The sequence below is a fragment of the Gymnoscopelus braueri genome (assembly GCF_963280865.1).
Source record: "Gymnoscopelus braueri genome assembly, chromosome: 16".
NCBI classification, from domain to species: domain Eukaryota; kingdom Metazoa; phylum Chordata; class Actinopteri; order Myctophiformes; family Myctophidae; genus Gymnoscopelus; species Gymnoscopelus braueri.
In genome coordinates, this window is record NC_137616.1 from 22,041,646 (window position 1) to 22,058,074 (window position 16,429).

Consider the following 16,429-nt stretch of genomic DNA (forward strand, 5'->3'; position numbering starts at 1 on the left):
TCTAAGTCAAACTGTACCATACAGTATATAATATATAATAGAGAATAATTGTTTATATAGCCTACAGTCGGTAAGATGAAGTAAGTAATTCTGCAATTAATTCTGTCAAAAATTTACAATATAAGATCGTACTGAGGCAGTTCTCAGACAGTTATATCTGCATCTTTTCTCTCTCTCTCTCTCTCTCTCTCTCACACACACACACACACACACACACACACACACACACACACACACACACACACACACACACACACACACACACACACACACACACACACACACACACACACACACACACACACACACACACACACACACACAGACACACACACACAGAGAGAGAGAGACAGAGAGAGGATAATTAACATCTGCTACTCATCTGCACCTAAGGGAGAAGCCAGTCCCATATTCTAAAAACTAATCAATAAAGAGCAGCTGAAACCTTTGATTTGACTGGGTGGGGTGTGTGTGTGTGTGTGTGTGTGTGTGTGTGTGTGTGTGTGTGTGCGTGTGCGTGTGCGTGGAGGAGGAGGGGTGATCCGCCCCTATGTCAATGTATTCCATTTCAAACCCAGACTTAAAGAAGGCAATCCTCTTACTTACTTAAGGAGACTACGTAGGGTTTGTGCGGTAAAATTGATTTATTTAGGGAAATACTTATGGATTTCTCCCGTCCGTGTTGACGAATGCTTAAATACTTGTTGTGCATTATGCATCAAACGAACAAAGGGCTGCATGCAAAGAAGCTAGATCTGACTGAAGGAAAGTATATCTGCACCCAAAAAAAGCATAACATGTATCTAAGTCAGCAAGGTGCACTTGTGTTACACACAGCGTAGTACATGCTTTGAAAAATGCTGGCTTTAGGTATAAACAAGTACATTTTTAAAGGCTGATGAAAAAATGAATTCTATTTTGAGGTTTTGGAAAGCGTGTTCCAGTCCTATACCTCGCAATAAATTATTGCCTTTATCATTGCTAAGAGCATACAGTACAGGCAGCTTCATTATTGGACTTAGCTTTTTCACCCTGTGGAATTCCCATAATTTCCTTATTTCCCAGCTGGCTTGAACCCTGGGCCGCTGAGGAGCTCTTCGGTCTCCGCCCCTGCCCAGCGTTGCCACCCATAATCACTGATCTGTGGTCAGATTTACCTTTGACATCTTAATTAAGGCAATGTGGCGTTGGGTGCATATGCGTTGATCTCAGACCTGTGGACTTGGTAGCCTCCGAGGACTGACTTTGCCGTGCCACAGGGGAGGTGTGTAGTCTGATTAGGAGATTAGGCTGTATGTGTGCCCAGGGGAAGCAGGCAGTGCTGGCTCAGCACTGTGCAGTTTACAAAGGAAGGAACAGGCTTTACTCTGGGACACAAGGAGCATCACTGACCCAAATGCTCACTTCCCTCAGTGACCTCTTTTTAGTCTAAGCTCTCAAGAATGAGGATGTGTGTTACCTGGCGTTCTTTTTTTGTCCGTTTGCAATTCATAGATCTTGTCACTCAGTCAGAAGTACAGTAGGTGGGGAAAAAAATTCCAGTGTTACCCGTAATGTTGTAGAGATGAGTTTGAGAAACACCACATTTGGAATTTAAGCACTAGCGGCTCTGTACTTGTTCCGGTCTTTTTTTCCCGGTCTTTTTTCCTTCTACACCAAATCTCTTTGCTGAAAATAGCTGATCTACGCGTCGTGTTGGGCCGGGTCGTGAGCTTGCGGCAAATACCCCCACCCCCAGAATAAGGATGCTAGGGATTAGACGGAGGTGGGGGGGACAGGACACTCTACGTGAACATTTCTGTGCGTAACCATTGATCAGATCCAAAACCCAGACCTGAAAAGGAGAGCGCAGAGACATTAAATGTGGTTGGTGACACTCTGGGGACATTTTACCCTCGGCCACCGGGTCAGAATGTCACCAAGAGACGATTAAGACAAAAGGGGTCCCTGCAGTTTAACAGTCCACTCCTGCCATTACACTCATAACCCACCGCGCAAATGGCTTTAACGATGGGGTAATAAGAGCCATTACCGCAGATCGCCCCATTAATGCAAAAGTCCTTCAGCGCCCAAACATACAGACCAGGAGTAGAGATACAGTATGTATTGTTCTGCAGTTTCTGTGTTATTCCACCACACATAGTTGTGGCAAAAAGCTGGATGTGTGACATTTAGCCTAGCACACACAATGCAAATGACATGACAATGCACTGACTCTAATGCACTACTCTTGATTGTACGGCGCAAGTGCAGTTGTATTAAATATAGAATAAATACTGACAAGGGTTCGCCGCTGAACGCATCTTTTCATTTATACTAGTACTGTAAAAATCTATTTGTCAATGTGAACAAAAATTGGCAACAGTAAGTGGCTGTGCCATTTTCAGTCACGGGAAAGACTGATTTATATAGAAGATATTTGTCATGTTGTTTCAGTTGCAAAGCGAACTTCGCCGTGTTGGGATATTTCAACTTGAGCGAAGATGAGGCTGTTTCGCGTGCCAATTCTCATCTTCGCTTTGACTTCATAATGTACTTGCGCCGCATAAAAAATATCTTAGCCTCCTGTGTGAACACACCTTGTCCCGTGCCGAAGATAGCCAATTTACAAGCTCACATCACATTGCATTTGTGAAGTACAGAATAAATTAAGCAAAACACTGTGTGTGGACTGTGGACAGCACACGGTAAAATCCTTAGTGTAAATTTAACTCCAAAGAGTGTACAAATGGAACCAAACGTGTTCATGCGGAAGGCCGTAACTCAACGCTAGGCAGCCATTGAATGGATGCTACGCTTACACATCGTCGACTGTCGGTGGAAACCTTGTATGTCCAAAACTGTTACTTTTCAGGAAATGGATTTTTGTTTTTACCATGTGTTCCAATGGATCCAATGTAGTTATGATTTAGTCACAAGCTCTTATTAATACTTTTAATTGGTTCAATATTTCTAAAACGCCACAGACAGACTTAACAACTTTAAATATTGTGGAGATACAAGGTTTCTGCCTGACACTGACAGCGATGACATGCTGTCGTAGAAAACGGGGGAAGAATGATGGCGTGGTTGTGGACGGGGGTCAGAGGTGGCTGCTAATTTGTGCAGCTGCTAACACACACGCCATGGAGGACACACGCACTCCCCATGTGGTGGGAAGTAACTAAATTAACCCTTTAAGACCTGGGGCCCATTCTACAAGCGTCCTCTAAATCCTATCAGTGGTTCTCAAACTATTTCATGTCGAGGACCCCCAAAATTGTATGTATTTGGCCGCCGACCCCCATCTCAAAATATTTTGTTCCAGGGACCCCCCAGAAGCTAAGATTTGAGTTACAAATGTTTGCTTTAACAAATATTATATATTCAAAGATTTGCACATTTTATTTATATTTTTTTCACATTTAAAAAATACTCTTTTTTTTTTTTAAAGTACTTTTACTTTTGGTACTTTAAGTATATTTTGCCAATACATTTGTACTCAAGTACAATTTTTAATACAGGCCTTTCAGTTGTAACAGAGCGTACTCTCTACATTGTAGTATTGATACGAAAGTAAAATCAGAGTACCTCCACCACTGCACACCACCCACATCTACACGTTGGGCCGCGGCAATCAGCGCCCTCTGATGTTTTATGTTCTGCGCATGGCTCGCTTCCTCTTGGATTCCCTCTCTCCTTTCTCTCCTGCTTTGCTTCTGTCACTCATTCTCTCTCTCACACGCACGCACGCACACGCACACGCGCACACACACACACACACACACACACACACACACACACACACACACCCTCACTCTACCTCTGTATCGCTCTCATGTACTCTCTTCCTTGTTCCCCGGCTCCCCAGGCTCTCCCCCCTCCCCCTCCCCTCCCTCTCGTACAAGGCCCTCTAGTCTCATTATTACCTCTGTCTTTTTATTAGGCCCATTAGGGCTCTTAGGAGGCCTGTAATGATATTAAATGAATAGAGAGTGAACTGCTGTCTGTTTTAGACCGGGCCTCTCAATGACAGCTTCAAGCTTCACTGCCGACCACTCAGTCACTCCATTGTGCTGAATAGTGGTCGAATTATTTACCTGCTAATACTGCTGCCTTTCTGGAGACCATTTTGTTATTTGTTATTTTCCTCTGTTTGCAGCTTAACCACATTCACCCTGGCATCGCCAAACATTTCTAAATCTATTCAAAATAAATGTTCGAAAATAGCAGATCTTGTCACGTCGTGAGCTTGTAGATCGATTATTTTGATTTTGATTAGTCGAAGTATAAAACAGGGCTTTATTGGTTAAGATAATCACTGCCATCAATTAAAAAAAACACAGTTTACATTAAGCGTTGATATCATATCTCCTATAATATCTATGTATGATCAAATTGCACGTTCCTTACAATACACCGTTCACTTAATGTGCTGCAGAAATTATGTTCATCCACATTCAGTGTTTCAGGCTCATGAAAAGACGCTCTGCTAATTCCTTTAATTTCCTTTGGGTGCAGAGGAAGACCTGAAAGATTTCTGCTCCCTTTTTTTCCCTGCTTTTTTTTCTTCTTTTATTTTGTCACCTCAAGCAAAAGAGAACCGGAGACAGAGATATAGGCATTCTGCACTGTTTGCTCGATATTGTGTCATGTTTGGTCAAACGGCAGGAAATCACTGCGGTGAAATATTGATATTTCATCAGGGAGAATCACCCTCCACACTCACACTTAACTCGGCCTCCTCCAGGCGCTGTACCTGAGGCACTGGCAGCCCCCAGGGAGCCAGGGAGCAGTGGTGGAAGATGTACTCACACGTTTTACTTGAGTAAAAATAGAAAAATCACAATGTAGAAATACTCTGTTACAAGTAAAAAGCCCTGTAATCAAAATCTACAAAGTAACTAGTAACCAGTAACTAAAGCTGTCAGTTAATTGTAGTGTAGTAGAAGCGCAAAGTAATAAAAGCGCAAAAATAATAATAATAATATAAATACCTCAAAATTAAGTACAGTACTTGTAAAGAGTAGATGTACTTAGTTAATTTCCACCACTGCCAGGAAGTCACTCTATCACTTCAGGAAATTGAATGAAGGAAAACAAAAGGAGATGGTTGAAGTTTGTGACAGATACAGTTGTTGAACATTTCTTTGGTCATAATGTTTCCAGATATTTACATTTATTTCACCACTCCCAAAATGTCTTCGCATAGCGACACAGAATAAAATGTATATGCATTTCCAATGTGTGATACTGTACTGTGTTGTCGTGTGGCCCCGATAGCTTTCCCATCCCCCTACTAAACATGTACCGGATGTCCTCCATCAACTGTCTGTTTGTCAGATCTGACGCTTAGATCGATCCCCCCTTTCGCATTTGGTGGGCTGATTACAATCTACTAATCAATGACACCCCTAGCACTCTTTTTCTCTCTCTCTCTCTCTCTCATTCACTCACTCCCTCTCGTTTTCTTTCGTTTGCTTGATAACAGCCGTTGGGGGGGCTCTCTTATTACCAGGCCCCTGTCCCGTCCATGCAACCTCAGATTTGAATGCCTGATTTATACTTAGTCGCGCACGGGTGTCGCGCACCGAAAATAGCCAATCTGCAAGCTCAGAACGCGCCGCGCAGCAAAGCGTTGTGAACTTGTAGATCAGCTATTTTTGGTGCGCGATACCGGCGTGCAACTAACTATAAATCAGGCGTTAAGGGAAACGACTGGTGCCTTCAAGGTCCCGGTCAATAGCCCAATCACCTTTCTATTCATCTATCGAGGGGTGAAAGGCATTGTGGTGGTTGAAGTCCTTTCAGCTGTCTGTCTGTTTGACGTGGCGTGGGTGAGGGTGAGTGGAATTGACGGGATGACCTCTCTCCATAAAGGTATTGTTTGTCGGAGTTGGGGAAATATTCAACAATACTATAGGCAGAAGAATCTCTGCATTTAAATGGCTTTTATATACAGACAGTTACACTTTTCAAAGTTTACGGTCAACACCTCATAATGTCTGTATGAGGTGGCCAGTGACACCTGTTGGTTATTTTCCTAACAAACGCCTTCATTTGTTTCTTTGTCAGTACATGGTTGAAAATATGTAAATTATTTTCTAAAAAATCCCCCTGATTATTTTTTTTTCTTCTCAAAATTGCTTCATGAATCCCATCTGTAATGAAATGATGATTTCCCCATAAATGAACACACTGGTTCTTAATGTCGGGTCAGAGGACCACCGGGGGCCCAAATGGACCCTTATACGGGTCTGTAACTCTTGAGAGTGTACACATAATGGAATCGATATGTACACTCTCAGAGTTAAATAAACATCCCAGAGAGGGACCCCAATCTACTCTGGGGGTCCATGGTCTATCAAACTGAGGGTCCTTGAAATGAAAAGGGTTGAAAATCCCTGAGTCAACTTACTGATAAACCCAAAACATGAAACCCATGTGTATGTGGATAGCAGGAGAGCACTGACTGTTGACAAGGAGAGCTTGAAGCAGAGCCTGGAGTCATGTTTCAAAGGCTTTAACCCTCAGCTGATTTATGTCACTCCCTCAAGCCACTGTTTCTCAACGTCTGGTCCGGAGCCGACCAGGGGGTCCAAGTGGTCCCTTACTGGTCTGTAACTCTGAGAGTGTACAAATTGAACTTTTTTAATATCTTTGGGAAACCCAATCTACACTGTAAAAATCTCAGTGTTAATTTAACTCTTCTCAAAGTGGGGTCCGGGGACCCCCAGGGGTCCTTGAGGGAATCCAAAATTAATTAATACATAATTTCAACCACTTTAACCATATTTTGTACTTTGGCAATTCAAAAATAGCAGATCTACAAGCTCATAGCGCGTCACTTCGTGCCATTCTATGAGCTTGTAGATCTGCTATTTAAAAAATGAATTGAAGAATCTCAACAATGTTTGGAACATTTTGAATAATTTTGCATTGTTTAACACAAATCTTCTAACCTGGCACAACATATTTTGAGATGGGGGTCCGAGGCCAAATATATATGATTTTGGGGGTCCTTGACATGAAAATGTTTGAGAACCACCGCCTTAAGTCACCCCGTACGCCAGTCGTCCCCTGTTTCAAACAGGGCTTTAGTGGGTGTGTTTTTCTTTGCACTGTATGATTGCTATTGTAGTTCCCCACCCCGTTTGACAGAATGAGCCATCTCTACAGATTGCACAGGGAAGCCATGCTATTTACCATTTACAATTTAAGTATTTAGCAGACGCTCTTATCCAGAGCAACTTGCAATAAACAGGTAAATAATAACATGAATAGAATGAAGAGAGAACAGTGTAGTGCCTCAAAAGATGCCATTATTAGACCTGTCTTGTATTTAGTAATTTACTAGGTGTGCTTTTTGTGAACAACTGCATGACATTATCAATATGACGTCAGCCTTGCTCAAGGAGTTGGGGACATGCATACTGGCTTCCAAGTATGGCTCCTGATTGGCCATAGCCCGGAGGGACAGTACATCTGATATTATAAATTCACCCCATAAACGTTTGCGTTGACGGTTGAAAATATTCAGGGATTGACTTCATTGGCCTGCAGGCAGCGAGCACAAGACATTTGATGCTGATTAGTTTAGTGGTTTGTGAGATAAGCCGCAGACACAAAAAAAAATAGATGTTTTTGCCTTTATTGATAGATATACAGTAGACTGACTGGAAATGGGGAGAGAGAGATGGGGAGTGACACGCAGCAAAGGTCGTTGGGATCGGGATTCGAACCCGCGACACGCTGTCAGGCATTAGCAGCCTAGGTTCCCGGACCGCAACGCCAGCTGTACGGGCCACACACGCAAACATTTAGGGTACATTCATGGATCATACTACTGTACATAAGGACAAGTGCTATTATACAAGTGCTCACCCCCAGTTAACCACTTGACCCGAAAATAGAAGATCTACAAGCTTGTAGATCAGATATTTTCGGCAAAGCGATTTAGTGGGCAAAAAGATCGGACCAAGTACAGTGCCAACTCAAGTCCGTTTTACTAAGTACAGACGGTCTAAGTGGTTAAATGGAGTAAAATATCTTTCTATCCACTTTATTTTCCCCAGGTTTTTCCACTCTCTCGCTGGCAGATCAGATGAGTCTACTGCAGAGTGCCTGGATGGAAATCCTGGTGCTGAGCATCGTGTTCCGCTCGCTGCCCTGTGACGAGGAAATGGTGTACGCAGAGGACTACGTGGTGGATGAGGAACAGGCCAGGCTGTCCGGCCTGCTGGACCTGCACGTCGCCATCCTGCCACTGGTCCGACGCTACAAGAAGCTCCGCATGGAGAAGGAGGAGTTTGTCACACTCAAAGCCATCGCCCTCGCCAACTCAGGTAAGATCGTTTGATGATATTATGTTCACCACGCAGCACATGCGCACACACACACACACACAGGCATGCATGCATGCAACAGTACACTCACACCAACAGACCATGAAGGTCGCTCAAAATATAGGGGGTAATTGAGCATTCGTAAGGACAGTTGAACTTGAACAAATGAAATTAAGCTTATATTCATTTATATATAAATAAATACTTTTTTTTCTTTTTTTTTAAATAAATCCTTAAAAAAAAGCCAATACTTGTAAGTATAGTTCATCCAAAAATGCACCAAATAATTTATGTTTATTTACTGTGACCAAAACAAGGATTTCTCATCATTTTTCATCATTTGGCCATTTATTTCATTCTCCAAGAGGGAAGTCACCCTGCACCTTGACAGGGAAGAACATCTCTATGGCATATCTCTAATAAATCTGGAATCTTGACATGTAATTAAAACAAACAAAGAAATAAAACAAAAAATTGTCAACTGATTGTGTATCTCCCGAGCCAATCACGGGCATCACGGTGACGGCTAGGCGATAAGAGGGGACAGAAAGGTCAGGAACATGGCTATTTAATTAAACACCGCCACCCCACCCCCCCACCCTGTGTGAGCACGCAAGTGTGTGTAAGGCCTATGTATCTATATTTTAATGTGTGTTTGTGAGTGTGTGTGTGTGGGTGTGTGTGTGTGTGTGTGTGTGTGTGTGTGTGTGTGTGTGTGTGTGTGTGTGTGCGCGTGCATGCATGCGTGCATATGTGTGTTTGTGTGTGTGGTGTGTGATTGTGCGTATGTGTGTGACTGTCACATTGCGCTCTCGTTCTCTCTCCCATCTCCATAACAGTGGCTGCCAGCGCAGCCGCAGCCAGGGGGAGATATATTTAGCATTTCATTAGGAAAACAGGGGCTGTCAATAAAATGTGTTAAGTGGAGTGGAATGAGCGTTGGGGAGCGACGGGCCTCGTTTGTTCCGATGTGAAGATGCTGCGCCCGTATCGACAGTTTGCTTTTCATGAGGGCCGGCCCCCTACCCCCCCCCCCCCCCCCAATCCCGCCTCCTCCCTCCCCCTTACTAATCAATGCCTGTTAGGAGTCTTTTCTCCTGCCTGACTGGAAAAAAAAAAGAAAAATGCTGAGTGCAGTGCTTTAGTCTTCAGATGACAAACTCTCCATGGGTGAGTGGGACAGGGAGAGGAGAGGAGGAGAAAGGGAGGGGAGAAATGTGGGTTTGGGGGGGTGCAGTTTTGGGCAGGAGGGGGTGGGGGGCTAGAAAGACACAGAAGTGTTTGGAAAGGTAAGGGAGACGTGTGAGAGAGGAAGGGACAAGCCGGGCGTTGGGCTCAGGGAGGGCGAGAGGGCAGCTTCGGCTCGTTTGAACAGTGTCTCTCAGAGCCTGGGCTCCGGGGGTCCTGTGGGTGTGACAGCTGTGGAAATTCATGGCCATTGATTTTGTAATTAGCGGAGTATCGACGGGATTGACGCCAGGCTGCTGACGGATTACATGGAAATTGTTTCTTCAAAGTTAGTTTTGCATTCCGCCCCTAACCTTCCTTAACACACCCACAGAACCCACTCACACACTCACACAGTCTCTCACTCTCTCTCACACACACACACACACACACACACACACACACACACACACACACACACACACACACACACACACACACACACACACACACACACACACACACACACACACACACACACACACACACACACACACACACGCACGCACACACACGCACCAGAATGTTCACAGTCCCTTGCATATACATTCACTCTCACACACACAAGAACGTATTCCCTTGTTCTCTCTCTCTCTCTCTCTCTCTCTCTCTCTCTCTCTCTCTCTCTCTCTCTCTCTCTCTCTCTCTCTCTCTCTCATATGCACACCCACACACACACACACACACACACACACACACACACACACACACACCCATCACGCAGGCGAATGGGGATCTGATCAGTATTAACACAAAGGTTTCAAATGAAGAGTGCTGCTGGAACACATGTGCGGTCCACATAGCCTACTTAATTTCCCAAGATAGAAACGCAATTTACACAGAAGGCGACTGGTAAAAGAGACTTAATCAGTCAGTTAGGAACATAATTAGCCTTGTACTTTCCTTTTTTCTGGCTCATTTACACGTCCATACTTCGCTCCACAACTTTTGAGACAAATGGTGGCGGTGCGGCTGATTTAATTCTGTTAACCACCTCAAGTCTGTTTTAGCATTTTGTAATCTGAATGTTCGTGACTGGGTGAGTCAAAACAGCCAGCGTATTTCCGGTTGTACCTGTAGCAATTAGTGGAAGGCGGAAAACGATGTAGGAATTCAAATTTAGAGTCTTAAAAGGGAATGACTTCGCTGTGCTCGCTGACAGACTGCCTGATTGAACTGGCTGAAAGGAAGCCAAGAATCTTGTCCATTATGACATTCTCACTCAGCCTGTCCTTTGGAGGGCAGGCACATATTCTTCTTTTTTTTCCCCCTCCAACTTGTAGACTTATACATGGAGAGCAGTTTTTTAATAAGTCTCAACTGGTTTTATTTTAGAGCCTATACATAAGGGGGCCAACTGCTCTTTCTTATGGAAATTAAGGCCATCTGCCGCCATCGTTCAGCTGAACGATATCCTAGTAATGCAGCCATCTGAATTCATTAGCAGGGGGATGTATGTGGTCCATGATACCGAAAGAAATGAATCTTTTCCCTGTGCCACTGTATATTTATACAGCCTACAGTACCCCCCCACCCCCCCCACCACCGCCACCACCACCACCACCACACTCTCTCTCCCCCACTCTCTCCCTAGAGTCTTGGCCATACATAGGCATTTATTTAAGGCCAGTCATTAACCACGAGCGGGAGAGAGAGCCTTTCTCCAAAATTGGATGTTTGCGAAGAGATGCTGCAGAATTTCAAACAAGTCAATATCGTTGCAAAACACCAAGTTGTTGTTTTTCTTTCCTTTTTTTTCTTCTGTAGCTACAGGCCTCTTCTTTGTCACGGTGTAGCGCGCCAGAAAATGGTGTTATGATTTTCATATCTAATTTTAAGCATGAAAGCTATATGAATTTATTTAATCTCTAAACTGTGTTCTACAAAACAGTAGAGAAGTGAATATTGTTGAATTGTTGTGGTGTCTCGGGCTAATTTCTTTCTTTCTTTCTTTCTTTCTTTCTTTCTTTCTTTCTTTCTTTCTTTCTTTCTTTCTTTCTTTCTTTCTTTCTTTCTTCTTCCTTCTTCTATCTTATTTCCCTGTCCCTTTACCTTCCCTTTTATCAGACTCCATGCACATAGAAGACATTGAGGCGGTGCAAAGGCTCCAGGATTCTCTCCACGAGGCTCTGCAGGACTTTGAGGGCAACCAGCATCCAGAGGACCCTCGGCGGGCAGGCAAGCTGCTCATGACCCTACCCTTGCTCCGTCAGACCGCCGCCAAGGCTGTCCAGCACTTCTACAGCATCAAGATGCAGGGCAAAGTCCCCATGCACAAACTATTCCTGGAGATGTTGGAGGCCAAGGCTTGATGATTGGGCGAGACGTTTGACAGACAGTTGTATCACCCGATCGAGGCTGCAGATGGCCTGTAAAGAATACACTGGTGCGCCAACTGACAGTGAAAGGATAAAACATGCAAAGGATGAGACTGATAATTTTTTGTTTTCTTCTTCTTCTTTTTTTGGTCACCTTTAAATGGTGGCAAACATGAAAAGGAAAGGGACGATGATGCATTTATTTTAAAAGAGAAGTAAATGTTGGCCTGATTGATGTGGGATCATGATATTGTATATAGACATGCTGTGTACAGAAATCAGGCAACCATGGTCTTGTTATAACCAGAGACCCATTGTTCTATATCACCTGAAGCTTCTGTGAATTTGTTTATCTTACTTTGATCTCAAAATTGGAGTGTGTTAAATGTAAATGTCCTGATGAACTGTGTGGCTCTGTGGCCACGTACGTGTTCATTTCCTTCTTTCATATTTTCTCATTTCAGTTGTTAAAGCAATAGTCCTCAACTGGTCAATATATAATATGTGTACTGTATATTGTGTGAAATTGCACTGGGTGGGGGGAAGAATTGTTAGACATATTCTTATATTCGTCATCAACCTCAAAGAAGCTGTGCCCGTTATGGGTGTGTACTAAGATCCCCGAGTTCCTCGTAACATATTTACCTCGTAGTAGCTTCATCAACTCAATTGTTATACTCAACTTGGTGCTTACGTACGGCAGGAAAGTGGTTGGCTAATGAGCGTAGTTCACAAAACATTTGCACTAAGCATCTGGTTTATAAGTAACGTGGCAATAATGGGTATTGTTCTAGCAAGCTCTGTTTGGTAGTGTTTGTCAGTGGTTATTGCTTAGAAACTAACACCCAAGTTCTTGATCTCTCTCTCTCTCTCTCTCTCTCTCTCTCTCTCTCTCTCTCTCTCTCTCTCTCTCTCTCTCTCTCTCTCTCTCTCTCTCTCTCTCTCTCTCTCTCTCTCTCTCTCTTTCTCTCTGAACCTATTTCTCTTCCCCTATAGACCATATTCAGTGTCCTCGAGAATTATTGGTGATTAAAATGGCTGAAAAGCCTAGCTATATTCTACTCAAAAATCAACAACAACTATCCATTTTAATGGTTTGTTGATTCTGAATGTCTTATTCTCCAAAGATTTGTGTCACTTGTGTTATTCTTATTTGCACAGCTTGACACAGTCCAACTTCCTTTTTGGTCAAGTTCCAATATGTTGCAGCCAGTGCAATCCAAACTGGCTCAAGTACAACCCATCTAAATCAACAGCTGGTTGACATGCTTTGTCTGGTGTTTGTCTGAGCATGTTCTTTCCAGACTTTACGAACTGTTGATAATTTTCTACAGTTGTTAAACATGTTTCAGTTTAACAACATGAACCCAATAGCATCCCTATTCTGAGGGGCGAACATTCGGCAAAAGAATGCCGATCTACAAGCTCACAAGGGGTCACGTTTGTGAGCTTGTAGATCAGCTATTTTTGCAGAAGAGATTTTGTGTAGAGGTAAAAAAAAAAAGAGGGGGAAAAGGATAGAGCCCTGGGGGACCCCGGTCAACTAAGTATATTGTGGTAAAGAATCTGTGCAACAAGTAACGTGGCAACACTAATAAAGAGTAAAGAGAATAATATGACACTTTTTGAGAATAAGACACGTTGATTTAAAACTTTTATTAATAGTTACAATTGAACAATATAATATTTCCTGAGTATGGATATCATTTCCTGAACATAGAATATGGCTCATTATTGTTATTTGTCTTACACATTCATTGTTGTTCAACCTTATTGAAGGTACTAATAATTGTTTCTGTCACTGTACAATGTAAATTTCAGTGTACACTGACTGAGGTGCACAGAGTAATCTAACAAATATGTTTATTTCATCATTCACAGCTGAATATTTGAGCAAAAATGTCTAATATCTAGAGATATACGTATAAACCAATTGCCAAACATATTCAAAGAAAGCAGTCAAAATATGATATGGGTAAATATAGTACCTATAAAGTCCTGATAATACACGGTTAAATCCTACACTCTTCAGAGTGAAACTGACACTCAGGATTTTGCTGTGCAGCCATTATCATAAGATTCAAATAATGCAAAGGATTGATTAATCAGCTTCTCTTAGGATTTTAGTGAAACTAAATATTGTCCCTTTGGAACACTTTAACGTGTAAAGTGCCATTAGCTTCTCCCTCATCAGGTAACTAGAAGAGAAAATATAGGTGAGCCAACATTAACCCCGGCAACTAAGAGAATTAGTCAAGAGGGTCCCCACTGGACCAGACCTGAACCACGATTGACTCGCCGTAATGAAATGCATAGATAACTTTAACGTACATACAGTAGAGAAACACACAGTTCCCCTCATGCACTCTTCCCCAAAGTAATCCATCCACAGCAGGGATGAGGGATGCCACACAGTAAAATCCATTGTGTTAATTCAACCCAGAGAGTGCACAAATGGAACCAAATGGTTCCATTTGTGCACTCTCTGGGTTGAATTAACACTAAGAATTTGACTGCGTATCAACTCTGCTGTAGTAGCAAACCAAAGCATAGCGTCTTAAAGTACCTTTACAGTGAAAAGCTGAGTGTGAGCTCCGTAATACGTGGGAAAACAATATCTGTTGTGTTTTCAACCAGCCACAGAAATGTTTTTTTTAGTTTATACACATTGTGATTGTGGACTGGCTTTTCTTTTCTTTTATTTTTTTTGCTGACTGTCTAGCTGTGTCCATGTGTTTGTTTTGTTTTTTTGCATTCAGAGACGTTCTCTAGCCATTCTCTACTTCATTATGATGGCTAACTGTTATGTTTTTAGTTCAATCAATATTTGCATTGATTGGACATTGACCATCTGTTTCCCCCGTCAATACGAGGCACCGTGTTAAATCTCATCCTAACGAGTGACCATAAAAGAAAAAAAAAACAGTCATACGTTTGTTCGCTGTTAATCCAACGCGCACGTGTCTGTACATGTTATCGAGGGAATTAATGTAGTTCAAATGGTTTAAAAAAAAGGAAAAAAAGAAGAAGAACGTGTACATTTAAGTATGCCTCAGCAGTTCATGTTTTGGAAGGCAAGGACAGGATATACAAATATGTGGAAATTGTGGCAAATATTTAACTCTAAATAACCTTTGAACTTCAGATCAGTATTATTCCACTGACTATCCCCACCTCTGTTCACTTTGAAGAGTGACGTAGTAGATAACCGTTTCCCAACGTACCCCTCAACTCAAATTAATATAAAGAAAATAAAAGTAAAATGTTTAATTTATTTTAAGAGACTAAAATGGTTCTACTACTGTACATCCAATTAATTCTAATTGTCTCCTTAGCTGAAATTCTCAATAGAAATGGAGCAATTAAATTTCTGCTTCGGCTCCACCTTGGGGACGTTTCCGTTGGGTTGACAGTGGGGAGGGTTTGTCCAAACCATTACTGAGGCGATTTCACGAGTGTTTTTAACAGTTCCATAACAGAATGATCACTGGGCTATGCAAGGCAAATATAGCCACCTATGTACCTTGTGTTTGTCAAGCATCCGACTGATATTTAGTTGTGCTTTGTTTACAATGTGAACACACAGTGCTGTACAGACTGCAAATGTATTGTGCATATTTCACCATACTATACTGTAGCTATTGTGCACTGTTATAATTCTGATTAGATACTGAACTTGAGTTTTGATTTGAGTGGGATTTGGTCTTCTAATGAGCCTCTTAGGTGTGTTAAACATGTTCAATTCTGTAATACCTGCTGTACATCAACATGATTTAGATTAACGACCCACCTCAGCTGCTGCGTTCTACTAACCACTCTTTTTAAATGAAAGGGTAATTAAGCAAACATAATTATCTTGTATTTGGTTATGGGTGGGTTCATCTCACTCTTTTTTGTTTTTTTGTTTGTTTGTTTTGTTTTTCCTAGTCTTTGTGTCGCAAAGCTCGAACATAACATGCTTTGTTTTATCATGGATTTTGGATGGAGCAGCAGGATGTACCGTATAGCAAAAGCGAAGTAGCCTAGACCCTATACCTCAATTCATATTTTGAAAATTACACTGGGTTTGGAAGCGGGCCATGCGGGTTCCCTCGGGAATCAGTGGCACAGAAATAAAGTGACATCACTGACTGGGTATTAAAAAAAATGTAGATGAACCTACTGCAATTGGGGAACACATTCCCTCGGAGGAGAGAGCTTCGCTGTTCCATTTGTGGACTTAACATCTTATCTCCATACACTCTGAGATGAGGAGATTTACATAAAACATGGAGGAACCTCCCTGGCCGCACTGGTCCACGGTGTATAAAGGAACCAACTAGGTGTATGTACCATAGACATTTGATTACCCAAGAGGTTTACTCCCCTCAAAAGCATTATGTTAGCAGTTGTGATATATGAATCAAGTTAAAAGGGAAGCTTTGGTTCATTTTAATTATGAACTTACCCCATGCTCAGCAAAGGAAGGGGTAACTATGCACACATATTCACAGTCATACTGTAGGAAGACAAATTAAATAATATTAATATATTGGAACTGAAATAAGAAAAGGCCAGCCA

At 42.3% G+C, this 16,429-nt stretch overlaps 1 protein-coding gene across 1 annotated transcript in view; it reads left to right on the forward strand.

The window, feature by feature from the left end:
* The window catches only part of LOC308103572 (steroid hormone receptor ERR2-like), a gene marked incomplete at its 3' end in the record, with an annotated part of 44,488 nt that extends 32,625 nt beyond the window's left edge, over positions 1 to 11,863 (forward strand). Inside the window, exons 6-7 of the mRNA XM_080453615.1 lie at positions 8,055 to 8,324; positions 11,619 to 11,863. Coding sequence (XP_080309741.1) covers positions 8,055 to 8,324; positions 11,619 to 11,863 — 515 coding nt within the window. The remainder of the gene's footprint in view (positions 1 to 8,054; positions 8,325 to 11,618) is intronic.
* Between the last annotated feature and the right edge of the window lie 4,566 nt (positions 11,864 to 16,429).